Raw genomic sequence first — 18043 nt, 5'->3', positions numbered from 1 at the left:
TCCCGGAGTGGGAACCCTGCCCGCTCTTCCGAGCATGCGCAGAAGCCGCTGCTAGTGAGCCCCCGCGACGGTGGCCCGGACGGAAAAGATACCTCGGCGGCGTGGGCCCGGCTCCCTGCTCCAGGACCTGGGGATCTTGGCCTTCCACCCTCCTCCGAGCACCAGGACTTACTCCAGTTCCGTACCCGAGGCCTCCGTGGTGAAGAGGCGCCGGACCCGATGAGCTCGGGAGTCCACCATCGCTCTGCAAGCCGCAGGTTTGCGGAGCAATTTGTTCTGCCTGATAGGGTTGTTAAGGGTGTCGCAATGAGGTCCACGATTTAAAGCGCTTCCATAACTCTTTTTCTCCTTTTACCTCTACCAGAGTGGTCTGTCAAGGGCGAATGCAGGTTTTGTGAGGCCTGAACCTTGTGCCATTTGGAGAGCCCTTTTAAAGAAAAATAACGTAAAATTGTCTTATTTTTGCAAATTTTACCGAGGTACACGACCATGGGAACACCTCGTTAGGGCCCCTCTCAAGGCCTTGGACGTGTTCACAAAAATGGGCCCTTAAAACTTGGGCTACATTAGCTTCACTGTCAACCCCCCTGTGCACTGAAGTGTACACACTTGTTTACAGATGTGTGCCTCCCCTCCCTTGGGCTTTCCTAATTCTATGTCCCCTATTTTATATATACAGAGGATATTTCATAAATTTGTGGGGTTTTTTTTTTTTTCCTTTTGAGACGGAGCGTCGCTCTTGTCGCCCAGGCTGGAGTGCAATGGCGTGATCTCGGCTCACTGCAACCTCCGCCTCCCTGGTTCAAGCGATTCTCTCGCCTCAGCCTCTGAAGTCGCTGGGATTACAGGTGCCCGCCACCACGCCCCGCTACTTTTTGTTTTTGTTTTGTTGCTGTTTTGAGACGGAGTTTCGCTCTTGTTTCCCAGGCTGGAGTGCAATGGCAAGATCTCGGCCCACCGCAACCTCCCGCCTCCCGGGTTCAAGGCGATTCTCCTGCCTCAGCCTCCGGAGTAGCTGGGATTACAGGCATGCGCCACCACGCCTGGCTAATTTTGTATTTTTCTTCAGTAGAGACGGGATTTCACCATCTTGGCCAGGCTGGTCTCAAACTCCCCACCTCTGGTGATCCGCCCACCTCGGCCTCCCAAAGTGCTGGGATTACAGGCGTGAGCCACCAGGCCCGGCCTAATTTTTGTATTTTTTAGTAGAGACGGGGGTTCACCATGTTGGCCAGGCTGGTGTCAAACTCCTGACCTCAAGTGATCCGCGCACCTCAGCCTCTTAAAGTGCTGGGATTACAGGCATTAGCCACCGGCCCGGCCTGTGGTGTTGTTGTTATTGAACATATGTGTCTTGCTACCAGATGGAGAGCTCCAGGTCAAAGCTGGGTTCTTGAATCATAGCTTCCTAATGTTGATCACGGAATAAGTGCCAAGCATATATAAAGTAGACCATTTACATAAATAAATTAATAATCATGGCAACTCTAGAAGATACTTAGTGAAAAAAACCCTTGATTGTCTTTGAACCAAGCAACTAAAATACCATGATGAAATGGAGACTGGGCTTTGAATCAATTTGGAGTTTGCCTGGTTTCATAATTCGTGGTTCTTCTCATGTAACTAATACAAAGTCCAGCTTCTGACATTGTAGGAGCTCAGTAGAGGTTGAACAAGCTACAAATGTACACGGATAGGTACCCTCTCCTAAGATGGGCAAGTGGAGGCTCCTCTACCTTAACACTATTCATTTTTCCTCCAAAATAAATTGATAACTAAATTGAAGAGCAGATACTCACAAAACAATATCATGAGACTTTACAACATCACAGATGATTTTAGATATTCAGGCATCTTAGGTCAATTAGACATACGAAGTAAATAACTGAATGTTCTTGGGCTAGACGGAACCTCCACTACAAACTAGCACTGAATGAAATGTGTCAGTTTTGAAAAAGGAGGTTTTTATACATTACACAACCTCTAAGGGCACTTAACAGCTCTAATATGTTTTATCAGGGCCCACTGCAGCAAAATTTATTTTATTGTAAAGCAATATTTTATGCTAAAATAAAATAGTTCTAAAAGTTGTTTCCACCCCTTTTTATGAATAACTTCTCACTTCTCCATGGCGAAAGAGGACTGACCACAGCAAAAATTCGGTGGAAACCAACAGCTCCTGGAACACAAAAACTGGGGTTGTTTATAATCTCTCCACCCTGAATATCTAGCACCATTACTATATAATAATAGGTGCTCAATAAAGGTTTGTTAAATAACTTTATTTTTAAACCTTAAACAGATACTAGAAGAGTCCATAGTTGATTTCTGGTCATGCAACGGTTTATTTCTATATTGTAAGTTATGTATTGTTATGTATTATTTCTGTATTAAGAGAACTGAGACCACAGTAGCAAACATCATTTTAAAAAAAAAAAACAGCTCTATATAGTTTGCAAAAGCCTATTTTTTTAAAGTTTAAATGAAACAACCAACGTTTTGAGTTGGGAGGATGCCCTGTTCTCTCTTGGGAGTTTTCACAACCAGCGAAATCAGTATAGTTACCACTGTTTTACGTACAGAGAACAAGAATTAGAGGCTATCACTAGCCAGAGCACAAAGTGATCTTAGGTCTCCCTCGAGACAAAATCCACTGGCGTGTGGATCAACTGCTTGCAGAGAGCATCTGCTGCCGAGGCCAATAGGAGCCGTGTGTACTCAAGACCCTAACCAGGATCCTCCAGGTCCCGCCTCCGCAGCCCCACGGGGCTGCCGGCCCCCCACCTCCCATCGCGAGCCTGGCTGCGCCGGCGTGCTTGAGCCCGGTGACTGCAAGGCCCCCGGGTCTCCCCTGCGCCTGCGCGGCGAGCAGCTGGCGGAACCGGCATCTTCTGGCGCCAGCTTCCGGCTTAGCGGCTGAGCTTCAGGCTTGACGTCAGGTGGGAAGGGTGTGGGGTGGCAGGTGGGGGCGGTTGGGAGGTGGGGGCGGGGGGGTGGGGGGTGGCAGATTGACGGTGTGGGGGGAGTCAAGTGGAAGGTGTGGTCCAGCAGGCGGCGAGAAGTCTGTGGGGCAACAGACCGGGGGAAGGTCTGTGGGGCGTCAGGCGGGGTATCTGTGGGACGTCAGGTTGGGGTCTGTAGGGCGTCACGATGGGGGTCTGTGGGGCGTCAGACGGGGGAATCTGTGGGGCGGCAGGTGGGGGGTGTTCGGGGCGGGGTTTGGGGTGTGTGTGGCGGCAGGAGGCGGGGGAGGTCTGTGGGGCGTCAGGTTAGGGTCTGTGAGGTGTCAGGCGGGGTTTACGTGGGGTGGCAGGTGTGGGGTGTGTGGGGAGTCAAGTGGGGGGTGTGGGGCGTCAGATTCGGGGTCTGGGGGATCAGATGGGTGGTGTCTGGGACGTCAGGCGGGGGTCGGGGGGTCGTCAGGCGGGGAATGTGTGGGGAGTCAAGTAGGGGAAGTGGGGCGTCAGATTGGGGGTCTGGGGGATCCGGTCGTGGGGGTGTCTGGGACGTCAGGCGAGGGGCCTGAGGGGCGTCAGGCGGGGGGTCTGGGGGGCGTCAGGCGGGGGTCGGTCTATGGGGGCGGTAAGCAGGGTGTTTGTGCAGCGGCAGGTGATGGGAGTTGCCGAGTTCACAGCGCTGTAGACTGCGCCGCGTTAGAAGCCTGGCCTCCTGATGCTGTGCTCTTCATCTAGACCCAAGCCCCAGGTCGTGGGACGATTGTCCCGTTTTTGACTCCCTGGAACTGTGTTGCCTGCTTTACCTGCGTACATGTTGATTCTTTCTCATGGCAACCCCGCAGGAAACCATCAAGATCTCATTTTACAGCTGGGATTCTCTGGTTCACAGAGGTAACGGAGCTTGCCCGAGGCCAGGTATTCACTGGGAATCCGTGAAGGGTTGGGGGAGAGTAGGGGGAACGGGCAGAGGAATGATGTAGACTCCTTCGGGATTTTCCATTTTCCGAGAGGGTACAGGGGGCATTGGAGCGGGAGAGACTTTAGACTTGGAGGGAATTACTTTATTTCTCTTCTTACACTTGGTCTTTCATTAACTTTTGGGATCCCAAAGCCCTTCCAGCGTCTTTGTCTGCTCATTTCTTTCTGCTGAGATTGTCCCAAATTGTCACTAAGTGCTGTGGAAGATAGGCAACTGTAAACCCTTTGTTTCCTAGGGAAACACAGCTTGTCAAGGGTTGCATGAAGGATACTTCAGTTGCATTAGTCACTTACTCCTTTTTTTCCTCTCTCTTTTTTAAGTGCAATAGCATAGCACTTAATCACCTTCCATAGTCACTGAATAAAACCTGCCGGTTTATTTTCATGTGTCACTTCAGGACAATTTAGTCAGAACTGAATGAATGATGAATCGTTATTGTGTACTAATTGCTTGCATTCATTCTCCTGAAAGCTTTGCTTATTGTTAAAGAGTGAAGCTTCTTCCCACCTTTTTATCTCGTTAATATTTTGCAATACTTATATTTTAAATGTTGCTTGGATCAGCAAGCATTATAGTATTAAAATTATCAAGACTTACTACTTTTTAAAGCACATTTTGTAGATTATCTGATTTTTATCTTCATTCTAATTTCTACATAGTTTTTAACCCCATTTTATACTTTAGGAAACTGAAGCTTGGAGAAATTAAGTAATTGCCCAGTATCACACAGCTGTTAAATGTTACCATCCACATTTGAACTCAGATTTATTAGAGTCTAAAACCTGAGCCCTAACCAGGAACCTCCTCATTTGTCTTACTGCAAATGGAATGAATCAGCTAAAATCCTCAGAATCCAAAAAATAAAATTAGCATGTAAAAATGAATGGAAGTCCTAATCTTTGACTTTTTATGCCGTTGTAATAAGCAAAAATACTTACGCCTAGTTTATGGCAATTTTGGAATCCTTGTTATATGCGTAGCCATTTTAGGATACATGTGTATCCACACCATTACCTACATTTTGTCATTATAAAGTAATTTAAGTCCTTGCCTGGGATTTGTTGAGCGCAACTTCAACTTTGAGACCATGTAGAATCTATAGATATATCTGTAGAAACTATATACCAATATTTGAATATTAAAGAAATATTAGTTAACCTACTTTATTTTACATAGTTTATATAGAAATTGTAGATATAGCATTGTGTACCGTGTTGTACTCCCTTGAGGGAGCAAATTTTGGGAGATAGGGCAGTGAACATACATAACCAGGTGTTACAGTCAGTTATGCAAACCAGATTCAGAGAGAGGAAACAACAGTATATTCAAAGATAAAAGTTTCAGGAAAGTGGTCTGTCATGCGTTTATCCCTCGATCTAACCCACTCAGTAGAAGCTGGGTTTCCTTTGTCAGAAATTAGACTGAGAAGTGCAGCTTTTTTCTCTATAGGCCACCAAATGGCTGTTGTAAACCATTGCCAGGGCAGTCAGATCTACTGAATATTTTTAACCAAACTGAATCTCACCCACTGTGTGTCTGCGTGCGTGCGTGTGGGAGTGTGTGGTATGTAACCAGACCATAGCTTTCCCTAGTGTGCTTATCCAGGAGTCAACTCTAGGTGTTCAGTAATTCATTCAGCAAACCTCCTACATGTCTGCCACTAGAGCACAAATTACAGCACAATTCCTGGCCTCTAGAGACTGACAGTATAGTAAATGTAGTATTGTCATTAGCCATTTGATTTATTTTACTGGATACTAGATAATGTAGCCTTGTGCATGTGTGTGTTGCTCATTTGTTTGCGAATTGGAAGATGGGGAGTCACATGTTTTCTGCACTGTAATAGATCTCCCCACTCCCAGCAAAACTTCTCCGACTCCACTGCCTGGGATACATGGTGGTGTGCCAGGAGGGGTCTGAAACCACAGGATAAAACATAGTTTCTATTCATGGACCATACATTTTACTTGAAATCTTTTTTTGGAAAAGTTATTTAACATTACGTAGTTTAAACCATATTAAAATTACTCTAATATATTTATCTTCCAGTAGAACTTGTATGAATATTTAAAACTAAAGAAATTTACACTTGTGAAATTTTAGGAAATATTCTTGCCCTAGCTTAGCAAGGTACCCATTATTTCTTCTCTGACTTTAGCAGATACTTTAGGGAAAAGCTCTCCCCTCAGGACATTTTACGTTTGTTTTATTTTGTTAAAGCAGTTGGCATTTTATTATACTCAGTTTCCACTACACTCCCCCCCTTTTTTTCTTTTCTTTTTTTCTTTTTTTTTTACAGAATATATTTTCTTTTAAAGCAGAAACATGCAGTATTTTCCCCTAGCACAGTGTATGTAGCACATCTAATATGTAGTCATTAAATACTCAGGGAATAACTGGCATGGAAATATGAAAAAAGCAGCATACTAATAAATTTATACTTATAAGACAGTAAGTAACTATGGTAAAATAGATAAAGTGAGGATTTTATGGGTAGGGCATTTTGAGTTGGAATCGAATGCTGGTGTGATTTGGCGTAGCTAGCAGTGAAGAAGTGAAAGGAAACATAGACGTAGGCTTTGTTTGGCTGGAAGAAGAGGGTACCTGTTTTTTCCTTTGTTTTGTTTTTTGGTCAAGGGCCCTGCCTATGATTAGGATTTCTAGGAAGTCAAATTTCAATTCAGCAAATGAGTGATTTGTTAAAAATATCTGTTCGAAGATCAAGTTCATTTCTGGTGCTATGTGGTAGTCTGACAGGGAAAGAAGAGACATACATGAAAGGCCTTCCCTCAGAAGCTCAGAAATGAAGTGAATTAAGCCTGATGAGTTTTTTTGTCACCATTATTAGCAATATTTGTTTGTATTATGTGCTAAATAATTAATATATAGAATAACTGGAATTTAAAGAGAAAATTAAAATGATTTCTGTATTATAAATACAGGAAATACAGCTATATAGCTGATGATACTTTTCATAATAACTTCAAATTAGGGTTGGAGCAAAATAGTTATTAAATGTAGAGGTTGAAAAGATATATCATTTAGAGCATTGATCTTTTTTTTAGTAAACATTAATAAACATTTATTATGATCTCAGTGATCTTTGTAAGATCTTTACATTAAATATTTAGTTGAATCTTATCTTTTACTTAAAGTTATTCTCTTTTTGCTTTACTAGTTAAACGAGAAGATTCGTCACCGCTTTGATGGCTGCCTCACAAACTTCACAAACTGTTGCATCTCACGTTCCTTTTGCAGATTTGTGTTCAACTTTAGAACGAATACAGAAAAGTAAAGGACGTGCAGAAAAAATCAGACACTTCAGGGAATTTTTAGATTCTTGGAGAAAATTTCATGATGCTCTTCATAAGAACCACAAAGATGTCACAGACTCTTTTTATCCAGCAATGAGACTAATTCTTCCTCAGCTAGAAAGAGAGAGAATGGCCTATGGAATTAAAGAAACTATGCTTGCTAAGCTTTATATTGAGTTGCTTAATTTACCTAGAGACGGAAAAGATGCCCTCAAACTTTTAAACTACAGAACACCCACTGGAACTCATGGAGATGCTGGAGACTTTGCAATGATTGCATATTTTGTGTTGAAGCCAAGATGTTTACAGAAAGGAAGTTTAACCATACAGCAAGTAAACGACCTTTTAGACTCAATTGCCAGCAATAATTCTGCTAAAAGAAAAGACCTAATAAAAAAGAGCCTTCTTCAACTTATAACTCAGAGTTCAGCACTTGAGCAAAAGTGGCTTATACGGATGATCATAAAGGATTTAAAGCTTGGTGTTAGTCAGCAAACTATCTTTTCTGTTTTTCATAATGATGCTGCTGAGTTGCATAATGTCACTACGGATCTGGAAAAAGTCTGTAGGCAACTGCATGATCCTTCTGTAGGACTCAGTGATATTTCTATCACTTTATTTTCTGCCTTTAAACCAATGCTAGCTGCTATTGCAAATATTGAGCACATTGAGAAGGATATGAAACATCAGAGTTTCTACATAGAAACCAAGCTAGATGGCGAACGTATGCAAATGCACAAAGATGGAGATGTATATAAATACTTCTCTCGAAATGGATATAACTACACTGATCAGTTTGGTGCTTCTTCTACCGAAGGTTCTCTTACCCCATTCATTCATAATGCATTCAAAGCAGATATACAAATCTGTATTCTTGATGGTGAGATGATGGCCTATAATCCTAATACACAAACTTTCATGCAAAAGGGAACTAAGTTTGATATTAAAAGAATGGTAGAGGATTCTGATCTGCAAACTTGTTATTGTGTTTTTGATGTATTGATGGTTAATAATAAAAAGCTAGGGCATGAGACTCTGAGAAAGAGGTATGAGATTCTTAGTAGTATTTTTACACCAATTCCAGGTAGAATAGAAATAGTGCAGAAAACACAAGCTCATACTAAGAATGAAGTAATTGATGCATTGAATGAAGCAATAGATAAAAGAGAAGAGGGAATTATGGTAAAACAACCTCTATCCATCTACAAGCCAGACAAAAGAGGTGAAGGGTGGTTAAAAATTAAACCAGAGTATGTCAGTGGACTAATGGATGAATTGGACATTTTAATCGTTGGAGGATATTGGGGGAAAGGATCACGGGGTGGAATGATGTCTCATTTTCTGTGTGCAGTAGCAGAGAAGCCCCCTCCTGGTGAGAAGCCGTCTGTGTTTCATACTCTCTCTCGTGTTGGCTCTGGCTGCACCATGAAAGAACTGTATGATCTGGGTTTGAAATTGGCCAAGTATTGGAAGCCGTTTCATAGAAAAGCTCCACCAAGCAGCATTTTATGTGGAACAGAGAAGCCAGAAGTGTACATTGAACCTTGTAATTCTGTCATTGTTCAGATTAAGGCAGCAGAGATCGTACCCAGTGATATGTATAAAACTGGCTGCACCTTGCGTTTTCCACGAATTGAAAAGATAAGAGATGACAAGGAGTGGCATGAGTGCATGACCCTGGACGACCTAGAACAACTTAGGGGGAAGGCATCTGGTAAGCTCGCATCTAAACACCTTTATATAGGTGGTGATGATGAACCACAAGAAAAAAGGCGGAAAGCTGCCCCAAAGATGAAGAAAGTTATTGGAATTATTGAGCACTTAAAAGCACCTAACCTTACTAACGTTAACAAAATTTCTAATATATTTGAAGATGTAGAGTTTTGTGTTATGAGTGGAACAGATAGCCAGCCAAAGCCTGACCTGGAGAACAGAATTGCAGAATTTGGTGGTTATATAGTACAAAATCCAGGCCCAGACACGTACTGTGTAATTGCAGGGTCTAAGAACATCAGAGTGAAAAACATAATTTCGTCAAATAAACATGATGTCGTCAAGCCTGCATGGCTTTTAGAATGTTTTAAGACCAAAAGCTTTGTACCATGGCAGCCTCGCTTTATGATTCATATGTGCCCATCAACCAAAGAACATTTTGCCCGTGAATATGATTGCTATGGTGATAGTTATTTCATTGATACAGACTTGAACCAACTGAAGGAAGTATTCTCAGGAATTAAAAATTCTAACGAGCAGACTCCTGAAGAAATGGCTTCTCTGATTGCTGATTTAGAATATCGGTATTCCTGGGATTGCTCTCCTCTCAGTATGTTTCGACGCCACACCGTTTATTTGGACTCGTATGCTGTTATTAATGACCTGAGTACCAAAAATGAGGGGACAAGGTTAGCTATTAAAGCCTTGGAGCTTCGGTTTCATGGAGCAAAAGTAGTGTCTTGTTTAGCTGAGGGAGTGTCTCATGTAATCATTGGGGAAGATCATAGTCGTGTTGCAGATTTTAAAGCTTTTAGAAGAACTTTTAAGAGAAAGTTTAAAATCCTAAAAGAAAGTTGGGTAACTGATTCAATAGACAAGTGTGAATTACAAGAAGAAAACCAGTATTTGATTTAAAGCTAGGTTTCCTAGTGAGGAAAGCCTCTGATCTGGCAGACTCATTGCAGCAGGTGGAAATGATAAAATACTAAACTACATTTTATTTTTGTATCTTAAAAATCTATGCCTAAAAAGTATCATTACATATAGGAAAACAATAATTTTAACTTTTAAGGTTGAAAAGACAATAGCCCAAAGCCAAGAAAGAAAAATTATCTTAAGAGTGTAGTATTCAATGATTTTTTATGATCAAGGTGAAATAATTAAACAGTCTAAAGAAGAGGTGTTTTTACGATATCCATATAGAAATCTAGAATTTTTACTTAGATACTAATAAAATACATTTAGAAACTTTTAAAGTCATGAAAAAGCATTAACCTTCTAAATAGTATATTCTAAAAAGTCAAAACCTTAACAATAGTTTTTATCTAATAAAAGCATTGCAAGAAAATAGGGTAGAATTATTACAGCTGGACTTGTAAAAATATGTCTTTTTACTCAGGGTTTAAAATGTCCCTTTTAAATATGAAATGTAAACAAATTTGTTTTTTAAGGTTAAGGCCAAATGTAACAATAAAACCCTGTCAATGATGGTTTTAGCTAAATTAGAGGAAGTTGTATGAGACAATGATCTAAAAACTTAAAATTGAATTGGTTTGATTAAAAATAAAGCTTGCAATTTTAAAAGTAGCTCACATTTAATTTCTTGCGTGAAATAGAACATGCTTTAAAGGAAGTATTTTTATGTGAATTTGCATTCCAGTATAAATAGTATTCACAAAAAAGATTTTCCTAGATTTTATCTATTGAATAGGTGTCAATATGGCATGCATGTTGTAACTTTCATTAGAAATAAGTTGCTTTGACTTTTAAAAATGACTTTTATAGTTAGATTATTTAAAGTCAATGTATATAGTATATATTATGTATGGATTTATATACCAAATTTTGGAATACAGCGTATCTCATGACCATATTGAAATGTACGGAATTTGATCCATGAGATACTATGTGTGCATTATTTGAAAGTTATTGGAAATTTTATTCAAACCGTGGAACAAATGTGTGTGATTTTGTTATACTTCTTAATTTAAATAAAATATTTAATGTACTATTAAAATAATTTCTTATGTTCTATTCTTTATAAAACAATTCATAATAGTTGTATCACATAGATTTTTTGGTGTCAGTAAAAATTTTTTTTGAGACAGAGCCTCCCTCTGTTGCCCAGGCTGGAGTGCAGTGGCGCAATCTCAGCTCACTGCAACTTCCGCCTCCCGGGTTCACACCACTCTTCTGCCTCAGCCTCCCGAATAGCTGGGACTACAGGTGCCCGCCACCATGTCCGGCTAATTTTTTTTTTTTTTTTTTTGAGACGGAGTCTTGCTCTGTAGCCCAGGCTGGAGTGCAGTGAGGCGATCTCGGCTCACTGCAAGCTCCGCCTCCCGGGTTCACGCCATTCTCCTGCCTCAGCCTCCGGAGTAGCTGGGACTACAGGCGCCCGCCACCGTGCCCGGCTAATTTTTTTTTTTTTTTGTATTTTTAGTAGAGACGGGGTTTCACCGTGGTCTCGATCTCCTGACCTCATGATCCACCCGCCTCGGCCTCCCAAAGTGCTGGGATTACAGGCGTGAGCCACCACGCCCAGCCATGTCCGGCTAATTTTTTGTATTTTTTAGTACAGACGGGGTTTCACTATATTAGCCAGGATGGTCTCGATCTCCTGACCTCGTGTTCTGCCCACCTCGGCCTCCCAAGGTACTGGGATTACAGGCGTGAGCCACCGTGCCCGGCCCGGTGTCAGTAAAATTTTTGACTGGTGCCAATCTATTTCCTCTTTAAGAGTCTTTGTATTTCACATTACCCATGAGCTGTATTTAAAATTTTAAACTTAAGAAAAGTACAAAATAAATATTTAGTGTAACACATATGTATAAAGCAAAGTATGTGCTTCATTTAATCAGCTTTTCTCAATGAATTTTGAAAATATTTACAATTCACTAAAATATAGCTCCATCATTTTAAATTGCTGTGCAATATTTCATTGAATGCCCTGTTATGTAGCCCATTATTGTTCAAATTTTAGACTATTTCACCATGCCACCCCCACCTTTTTTTTCCTCTTTTTTTTTTTTTTCTGACAGAGTCTCACTCTGTTGCCCAGGCAGGAGTGCAGTGGTACCATCTCGGCTCACTGCAACCTCCTGAGTTCAAGCTATTCTCCCACCTCAGCCTCCCGAATAGCTGGGATTACAGCCTCCACTAGAATAAAATACATGAATAAAGGCACTAGGTCAACTATTTACAGGATAAATATTCTGAAGCCAACTGAAAAACACACTTTGTTCTTAATTCTCCAAGGCTATGGCTTCTTGCCAGAAAACAGGACAGCAGATTTACCAAGAACTGCTCCACCCTATTCCATATATCTGATGATTTAGAAGTGTCCTCAAGGAGTTCATTTCAGGCTGACGGCAACTTCTTTGAAAGTCAGGTGGCTACTAGAGTAGCTGCATTATGCTCATGTGCTTGACCTGGGATCTATGTGAACAGGGCTCCTTTGGCCCCTTGGAATTCTCACTTTTGGGAAAATACATTGTGTTTAAAATGTCTAACATGGAATTACTTGAGCCCTAGAATTTATCCTGTAAACAGCACAACAATTCACTTTCATTCAGTAGAATAAGTTCTTACTCTCATTAGTAGCCCTTTGGGTAAAAAGAGGGATAAAGCAATCCCTGCCCTCAAAGAACTCACAGTGTATTGACAGATAAAGATAATTGGAATACAAAAGGTAAGTGTATTCCCAGTTAAAGGAATGATGGGTTGTCCTGGAAAGTCATATGGTGTAGGGGAAAGAGCACAAGCTTTAGAATCAAGTCATTCTGGGCTCAATTACAGTTCAGCCACCAATTATCTGTTATTTTGAGCAATCACAACTTCTTTGAAACTTAGTTTCTCAAGTTTCAAAAGCAAATGACACCTGTCTTATCAAAATGTTTGAGGACAGAACCATAGCTCCCCCACACAGACTAAGGACTCTAGATTTTACCTGCTATTCTTACGCACACCCAGGTTAGTAAGTGAGTAACTGAGGGAAAATTGGTCGAATTTCATCAGGCATAGTGGTATGGAAGGTTTTTCCTGGCAGAGGAGAGATTATAAATAAAGCCATAGGGGAACAAAAGTGTGTGGAAATACTTGTAAAGCATTGACATTTAGGGGTGAGGGAGAGAGAGAGGTGAAAGTAGGCTAGGGTAGATTTTGAAAGGTCTGAAATGCCACACTACGGAATATGTAGTGTGCTCAAGATAAATGCATGAAGAATTGTAAGCAAGATATTTTAGCCTCTTGTGTAAGGCTTTTTTTTAATTTCATTTTTTTTTTGTTTATGAGACCACTTAAAGTATGATAAACATACAAAAAGCAGTCCGTACTTGAAGTACACAACTTGATGAGTTTGGAGGTAAGTATACACCTTTTGAGACCACCACATTCAGGTCATAAACTTATCCATCAGCTTCAAAAGTTATCTTCTTCCCCAGTATTTATTGACTGAGTCCCCACCTTGCGTTCTGTTATTTAATGATTGACAAACATGAGTGCCTCTTGAATTCTAGGCTTTGTCCTAGTTCTGGACAAACAGCAGTAATGAAAGTGGGCAGAAATTCCTGTCTTCGTTGAGTTTCCATTTTAGTGGATAAAGAGAGGAAAGAGAAAAATTCGTTTCCTTCTCTGTCTGATTCTCCCTCTTTGGAGGCTATTTCCCTCAGCATTTCAAAACCATATATTTTCTGGCTGATGTTTCTTTTCACATGCAAGCATTTCTAAGAATTGTCTAAACTTCTAGTTTCACTTTCTGGCTTTTCACTCTTAAAATTACATATATAATGTTCTAACAAAGTCTTTGACCTCTTCATTGATACACCCCATGAATGTTAAAGAGCTTGTTGGGTGTTCCACTGAAGGAACACAGGCACTTACATAGCGTTCACCGGGAAGAAACGATAACCATGTTCTGAAGTTATGTATTTGGAGTGAACATTGAAGGAAGAAGATAATCCACCCAACTAGTCAGCTAGATGAATCAAATAAGCAATAGTGATTCTGACTGATAGACATCATGGGGACGTTGCCTTTGATGGAACACATGCTTCCTTTGATATTTGAAAAATTTCGGAGCATAGAAAAAACATAGAAGCCTTCCAAATCATTTCTTAGGGCTTAGTAATCTTGATATCACCCTCTATCAAAAATAGCATAGAATGTGGAGCGACCAGAACTTTCATATGTTGCTAGTGGGAACATGCAATGGTGCCACTTTGGAAAACTGGTAATTTTTAAAGTGATATACCTACTCTGAGACTCTTAAACATGTGATGTGCTCATTTTACTCTGAGTAAATTGTACTTCAAAAAATTATTTAAATACATATTTGAAACAACTATTGATTGTATAGTGACATAGATAAAACATCCCAATAATGCATTTTAATTAATATTGCAGTAAGAGGAGCAAGAAAATATTTCCAATATTTTAAGAAATGTGAGGATAATACAATATTATATATATATTATGGCATGTAGCTGTATTAATAGACTAAATGCAGCAATAAAAAAATTGGTATATGAAATTCAAAAGCATTCTTTTTTAAGCAATAAGAACAAAAATAATTTAAATAAAAATTGGAGACTTCTTAGAAGAGATAATGCTACAAAAAAAAAAAAAAAGCCGGTAGCTTTTGGGATTTTAGGATGATGGTGGCAGTGGCATCACAGTTTTTGAATCCCTATAAATTCCCACACAAGAATGAAACACAACTGCACAGCAATCAAAAACCCATGAACAACATTTACAATAGGACTAAGTGATGAATAGATGAAAACAGACAGGTGAGCCATAATACTTGCATGACATTCATATGTGTGTGAAGAAAACAGAGGGACCTGAGAAAAGCAGAAACTCCTTAGTCAGCAAGGATTTACTGGAAAGCACAGTGGGCAAGACTGAGAGCAGCACCTGAAACTAAGAGGGATTTGGGCCAGTGGAATAGCAGGTGAGGGAAAGGAGCCCTAGGTAAATCTGAAGGGCCTAGTAACTGTGAATTCTCAGAACTGAGCCACCATTGATGCTTTCCAGCTCAGGACCTCATAATGAAGAAACACTGGTGGGAATGGAATAAAAGGTGAGCAAAATAGGGGCAACAGAAAGACAAAGGAAATAGAAGGTCCACATGAAGGTGAAGAGGAAGCAGCCAACATTTTAGGAAGCAAACCATTATGGTTCTGAAAAGTAGGAATTCTGTGACATTAGAAAAATTACCATTAACTACATTTTCTTCTAGATGTTCAGTGAAGCTAAGCTAACCTAAAAACGAGGAACCAAATGATAATGGGGCTAAATTTACACAAATAAGAAGAAAATAGTGTGATTGAAAGAATCCATTTCCACAGAGAATGAACTCACATAAGAAAGAAAAGCCCCTAAAGCAGATCAAAATTGTAACCTGTAGCTTCAAAACATCTGAAAGATTTTTTTTTTAAATACAAGATGTGAAAGAACAACGTTTTATTTCAGAACTGGAAAAACTCAGAAATTAGCTGACAGAACTTAGGAACTAGATATAAAAGAAAAAAAACTATGCGCTATTGGAAACTTAAACCCATAGAAGTAATTAATATGTGTAACATAAAACATATTAAACTACATGAAATGTTGAACCACATATAAAATATCATTAAGTCAGCATTGGTGGGGGTGGAGCAAGAAGAGGTCTGGGACATCTACCTTCTTCCGACATCACCCTTCCCTAAATCTAACCCATTAAAAGGCATGTAACCTCCTGGTCCTTGGTAGTTCAGCAGGACATAAATGTGATGATCTCTGAGGTCCTTTCCAACTTTAACATTGTGGTACGTCCAAGAACCATTTACTGGCAACCTTGAATTAATTTATTAATGCACCTCTTATATTTATTTATTTACCTGCTTACTTGAGATGGGGGTCTTGGTCTGTCCTCCAGGCTGGAGTGCAGTGGTGAAATCATGGCTCACTAAAGCCTCAACCTCCTGGGCACAAACGATCCTCCTACCTCAGCCTCCCGAGTAGCTGGAACTACAGGCACATGCCAGCAGGCCCTGATAACTTTTCAAAAAAATGTTTTGTAGAGATGGGATCTAGCTATGTTGTCTAGGCTGATCTCAACTTCCTGACCTTCAGCAATCCTCCTGCCTCAGCCGCCTGACCTTTTATTTTTATGGTGAGATCTTGAGCTAGTATCCGTGGTTGGTTTGGGAGATGGGACTGGGTGGCCAGCTGATAGAGTGATCCTGGGGAGGTGAGGGAATCTGTATACATGCATCTAGCAATGGCTTTTTCAAGTCATGGTTTTTCCAAGGAACGGCTCTTCATTTCCATCAACCTTTGGTTTGGATATATGAGATTCTTCTATCTTATGTAAATAAAATGTCTTTCATAGATTTGATACTTTCACTAATCTCTAACATCAGTATATGTATGAACAAACCACTTCCTAAACAAATGCACCTTCAAGACAAATAATCATGTCCTTTTCCCAACAATACAATTAGATGGAATTCTCTCCCTTTTGTAGATAGACTGTGTATAAAAATTCAGGAGCAGCATTGCCTAGTGATTAAAAGCCAAGCCTTACTTACATAACTCTGGCAGAGGATTGTTGCTCAAATAATAGTAAGTGTTGTTTTTATATTAGTGTTAACATGCTTTCTGTTATGGGATAAGATAAATAAATGAAACGAAAATCATGAATTCTTGAGAATCTTGATGAGCTGGAATTTAATTACCCAGTTTGAAATAATGATGGTAAAATGGCCAAAGCTTTTGATGCTCTTAGTGAAGAGCACTAACATTCCTTAGATTTTTCTACTTGCTGATTAAGGAATAGATAGACATCTGGCAGCTACTGTTAGATTTAAGGTGTACCCTTGCAAGATCTAAAAGGAAATTGAATTCAGTGACTAACATGAGTCTTCAAATTCTTACAAAATATATATCTTAGTATTTAAGGACAAAAATATCATTCAGCACTATGAATTCCTGAAATTCGTACTTTATATTATTTAAGGGAATAAGGTACATTCTTTTCCTTATGACTCTAACAGTGGTTTCTACAATTATTGGAGCAAGACTTTTGGGGTTTCTGAAACTAAATTACTGAAAGAAGTGTACTGATTATTTTTCCATTTCATTCTGTTAATTATTTCCTTTCTGCTGGAAAGTTGGTATTGGTAATAGCTGTAGAGCATGCTGTGAGTTATGTAATTTAGTCTTAAGTGACAACAAGCTATTTATAGAGTGTCTGGCTTTGGGGTAGAGCACCATTTTTCAACAGATAGTTTGGGAACCTCAAGGGTGTACAAAGAAGTTTCCATATAAAGTTAGTAATGGTTTTAATATCTTTGGCTTTTTACATAAATCGATAAATAACTAATGTTTCCTTTAAAATTGAGTAATTTGAAAGCCTCTGAGTAGAAATTCAGTAAGCACTTGTAATAGTTGAGGCTGACAAGTGGCGAATGACTCATTTACTGAATCATATCATCATTCAGCTGAACATCCCATGCTGACATAGAGGTTATGGCCATTATTCAGTTTTGAATTGTTTTTATTCCTAATCATAAACAGCTTAATTTGTCTCATAATATATATTTAATAAAAGAAGGAAAAATAAGGTACATTAAGATAACACAAGTTAATGAAGAGCATGTGCATAATATTACAAATACATATCAAGATAATTGTCACCAGATTAATAAATTGTATTCACCTGATCAAAATTCCTATATATCATATCAAATTTTTCCTAGCACTTCCAAAAGCAATGTTAGACAAAGGAGAAACTATATTGGTAATCATATCCAGTTTACCTTTTACTTGTTAGTAATAGAACACCATTCATAACCTCAATGTATTTATTTGTAGAGTTGTGTTTACAAAGAACTCCAAACATTCTCTTTTTCTAGCCACTTAGAGAAAAACCATGACGTTTTTCAAAAATCTAGTCCACTTGACTTTTTGGAAGTCCAATTTGAGAAAATTAAAAATCAGAAAATTAAAGTACTTTAATATATTCTTGGTGCTGAAACATACAGTTAATTTTTAGCAAATATTTAAATATGCAAGAAGATATAGTATGCTATTTT

General features: G+C 39.5%; 1 protein-coding gene across 19 annotated transcripts; it reads left to right on the top strand.

Annotated features, from left to right (window-relative positions):
- Positions 1 to 15: 15 nt before the first annotated feature.
- LIG4 (DNA ligase 4) lies at positions 16 to 10980 on the top strand. 19 transcript variants are annotated; one of them, XM_024348333.3, is made up of 4 exons: positions 70 to 257; positions 2680 to 2939; positions 3800 to 3872; positions 7115 to 10980. In XM_024348333.3, the coding sequence occupies exon 4, from the start codon at positions 7143 to 7145 to the stop codon at positions 9876 to 9878; it is 2736 nt and encodes a 911-aa protein (XP_024204101.1). In that variant the 5' UTR covers positions 70 to 257; positions 2680 to 2939; positions 3800 to 3872; positions 7115 to 7142; the 3' UTR covers positions 9879 to 10980. The 19 variants fall into 19 exon arrangements, with proteins under 19 accessions (XP_509726.2, XP_024204101.1, XP_024204103.1 ...); XM_024348335.3 differs by having other exon boundaries at positions 3693 to 3848; XM_024348331.3 differs by having other exon boundaries at positions 3693 to 3872.
- The last annotated feature ends 7063 nt before the right edge of the window (positions 10981 to 18043 follow it).

This window comes from Pan troglodytes, chromosome 14, assembly GCF_028858775.2.
Source record: "Pan troglodytes isolate AG18354 chromosome 14, NHGRI_mPanTro3-v2.0_pri, whole genome shotgun sequence".
Lineage (NCBI taxonomy): Eukaryota > Metazoa > Chordata > Mammalia > Primates > Hominidae > Pan > Pan troglodytes.
This window is presented reverse-complemented; position numbering and strand designations above follow the sequence as displayed.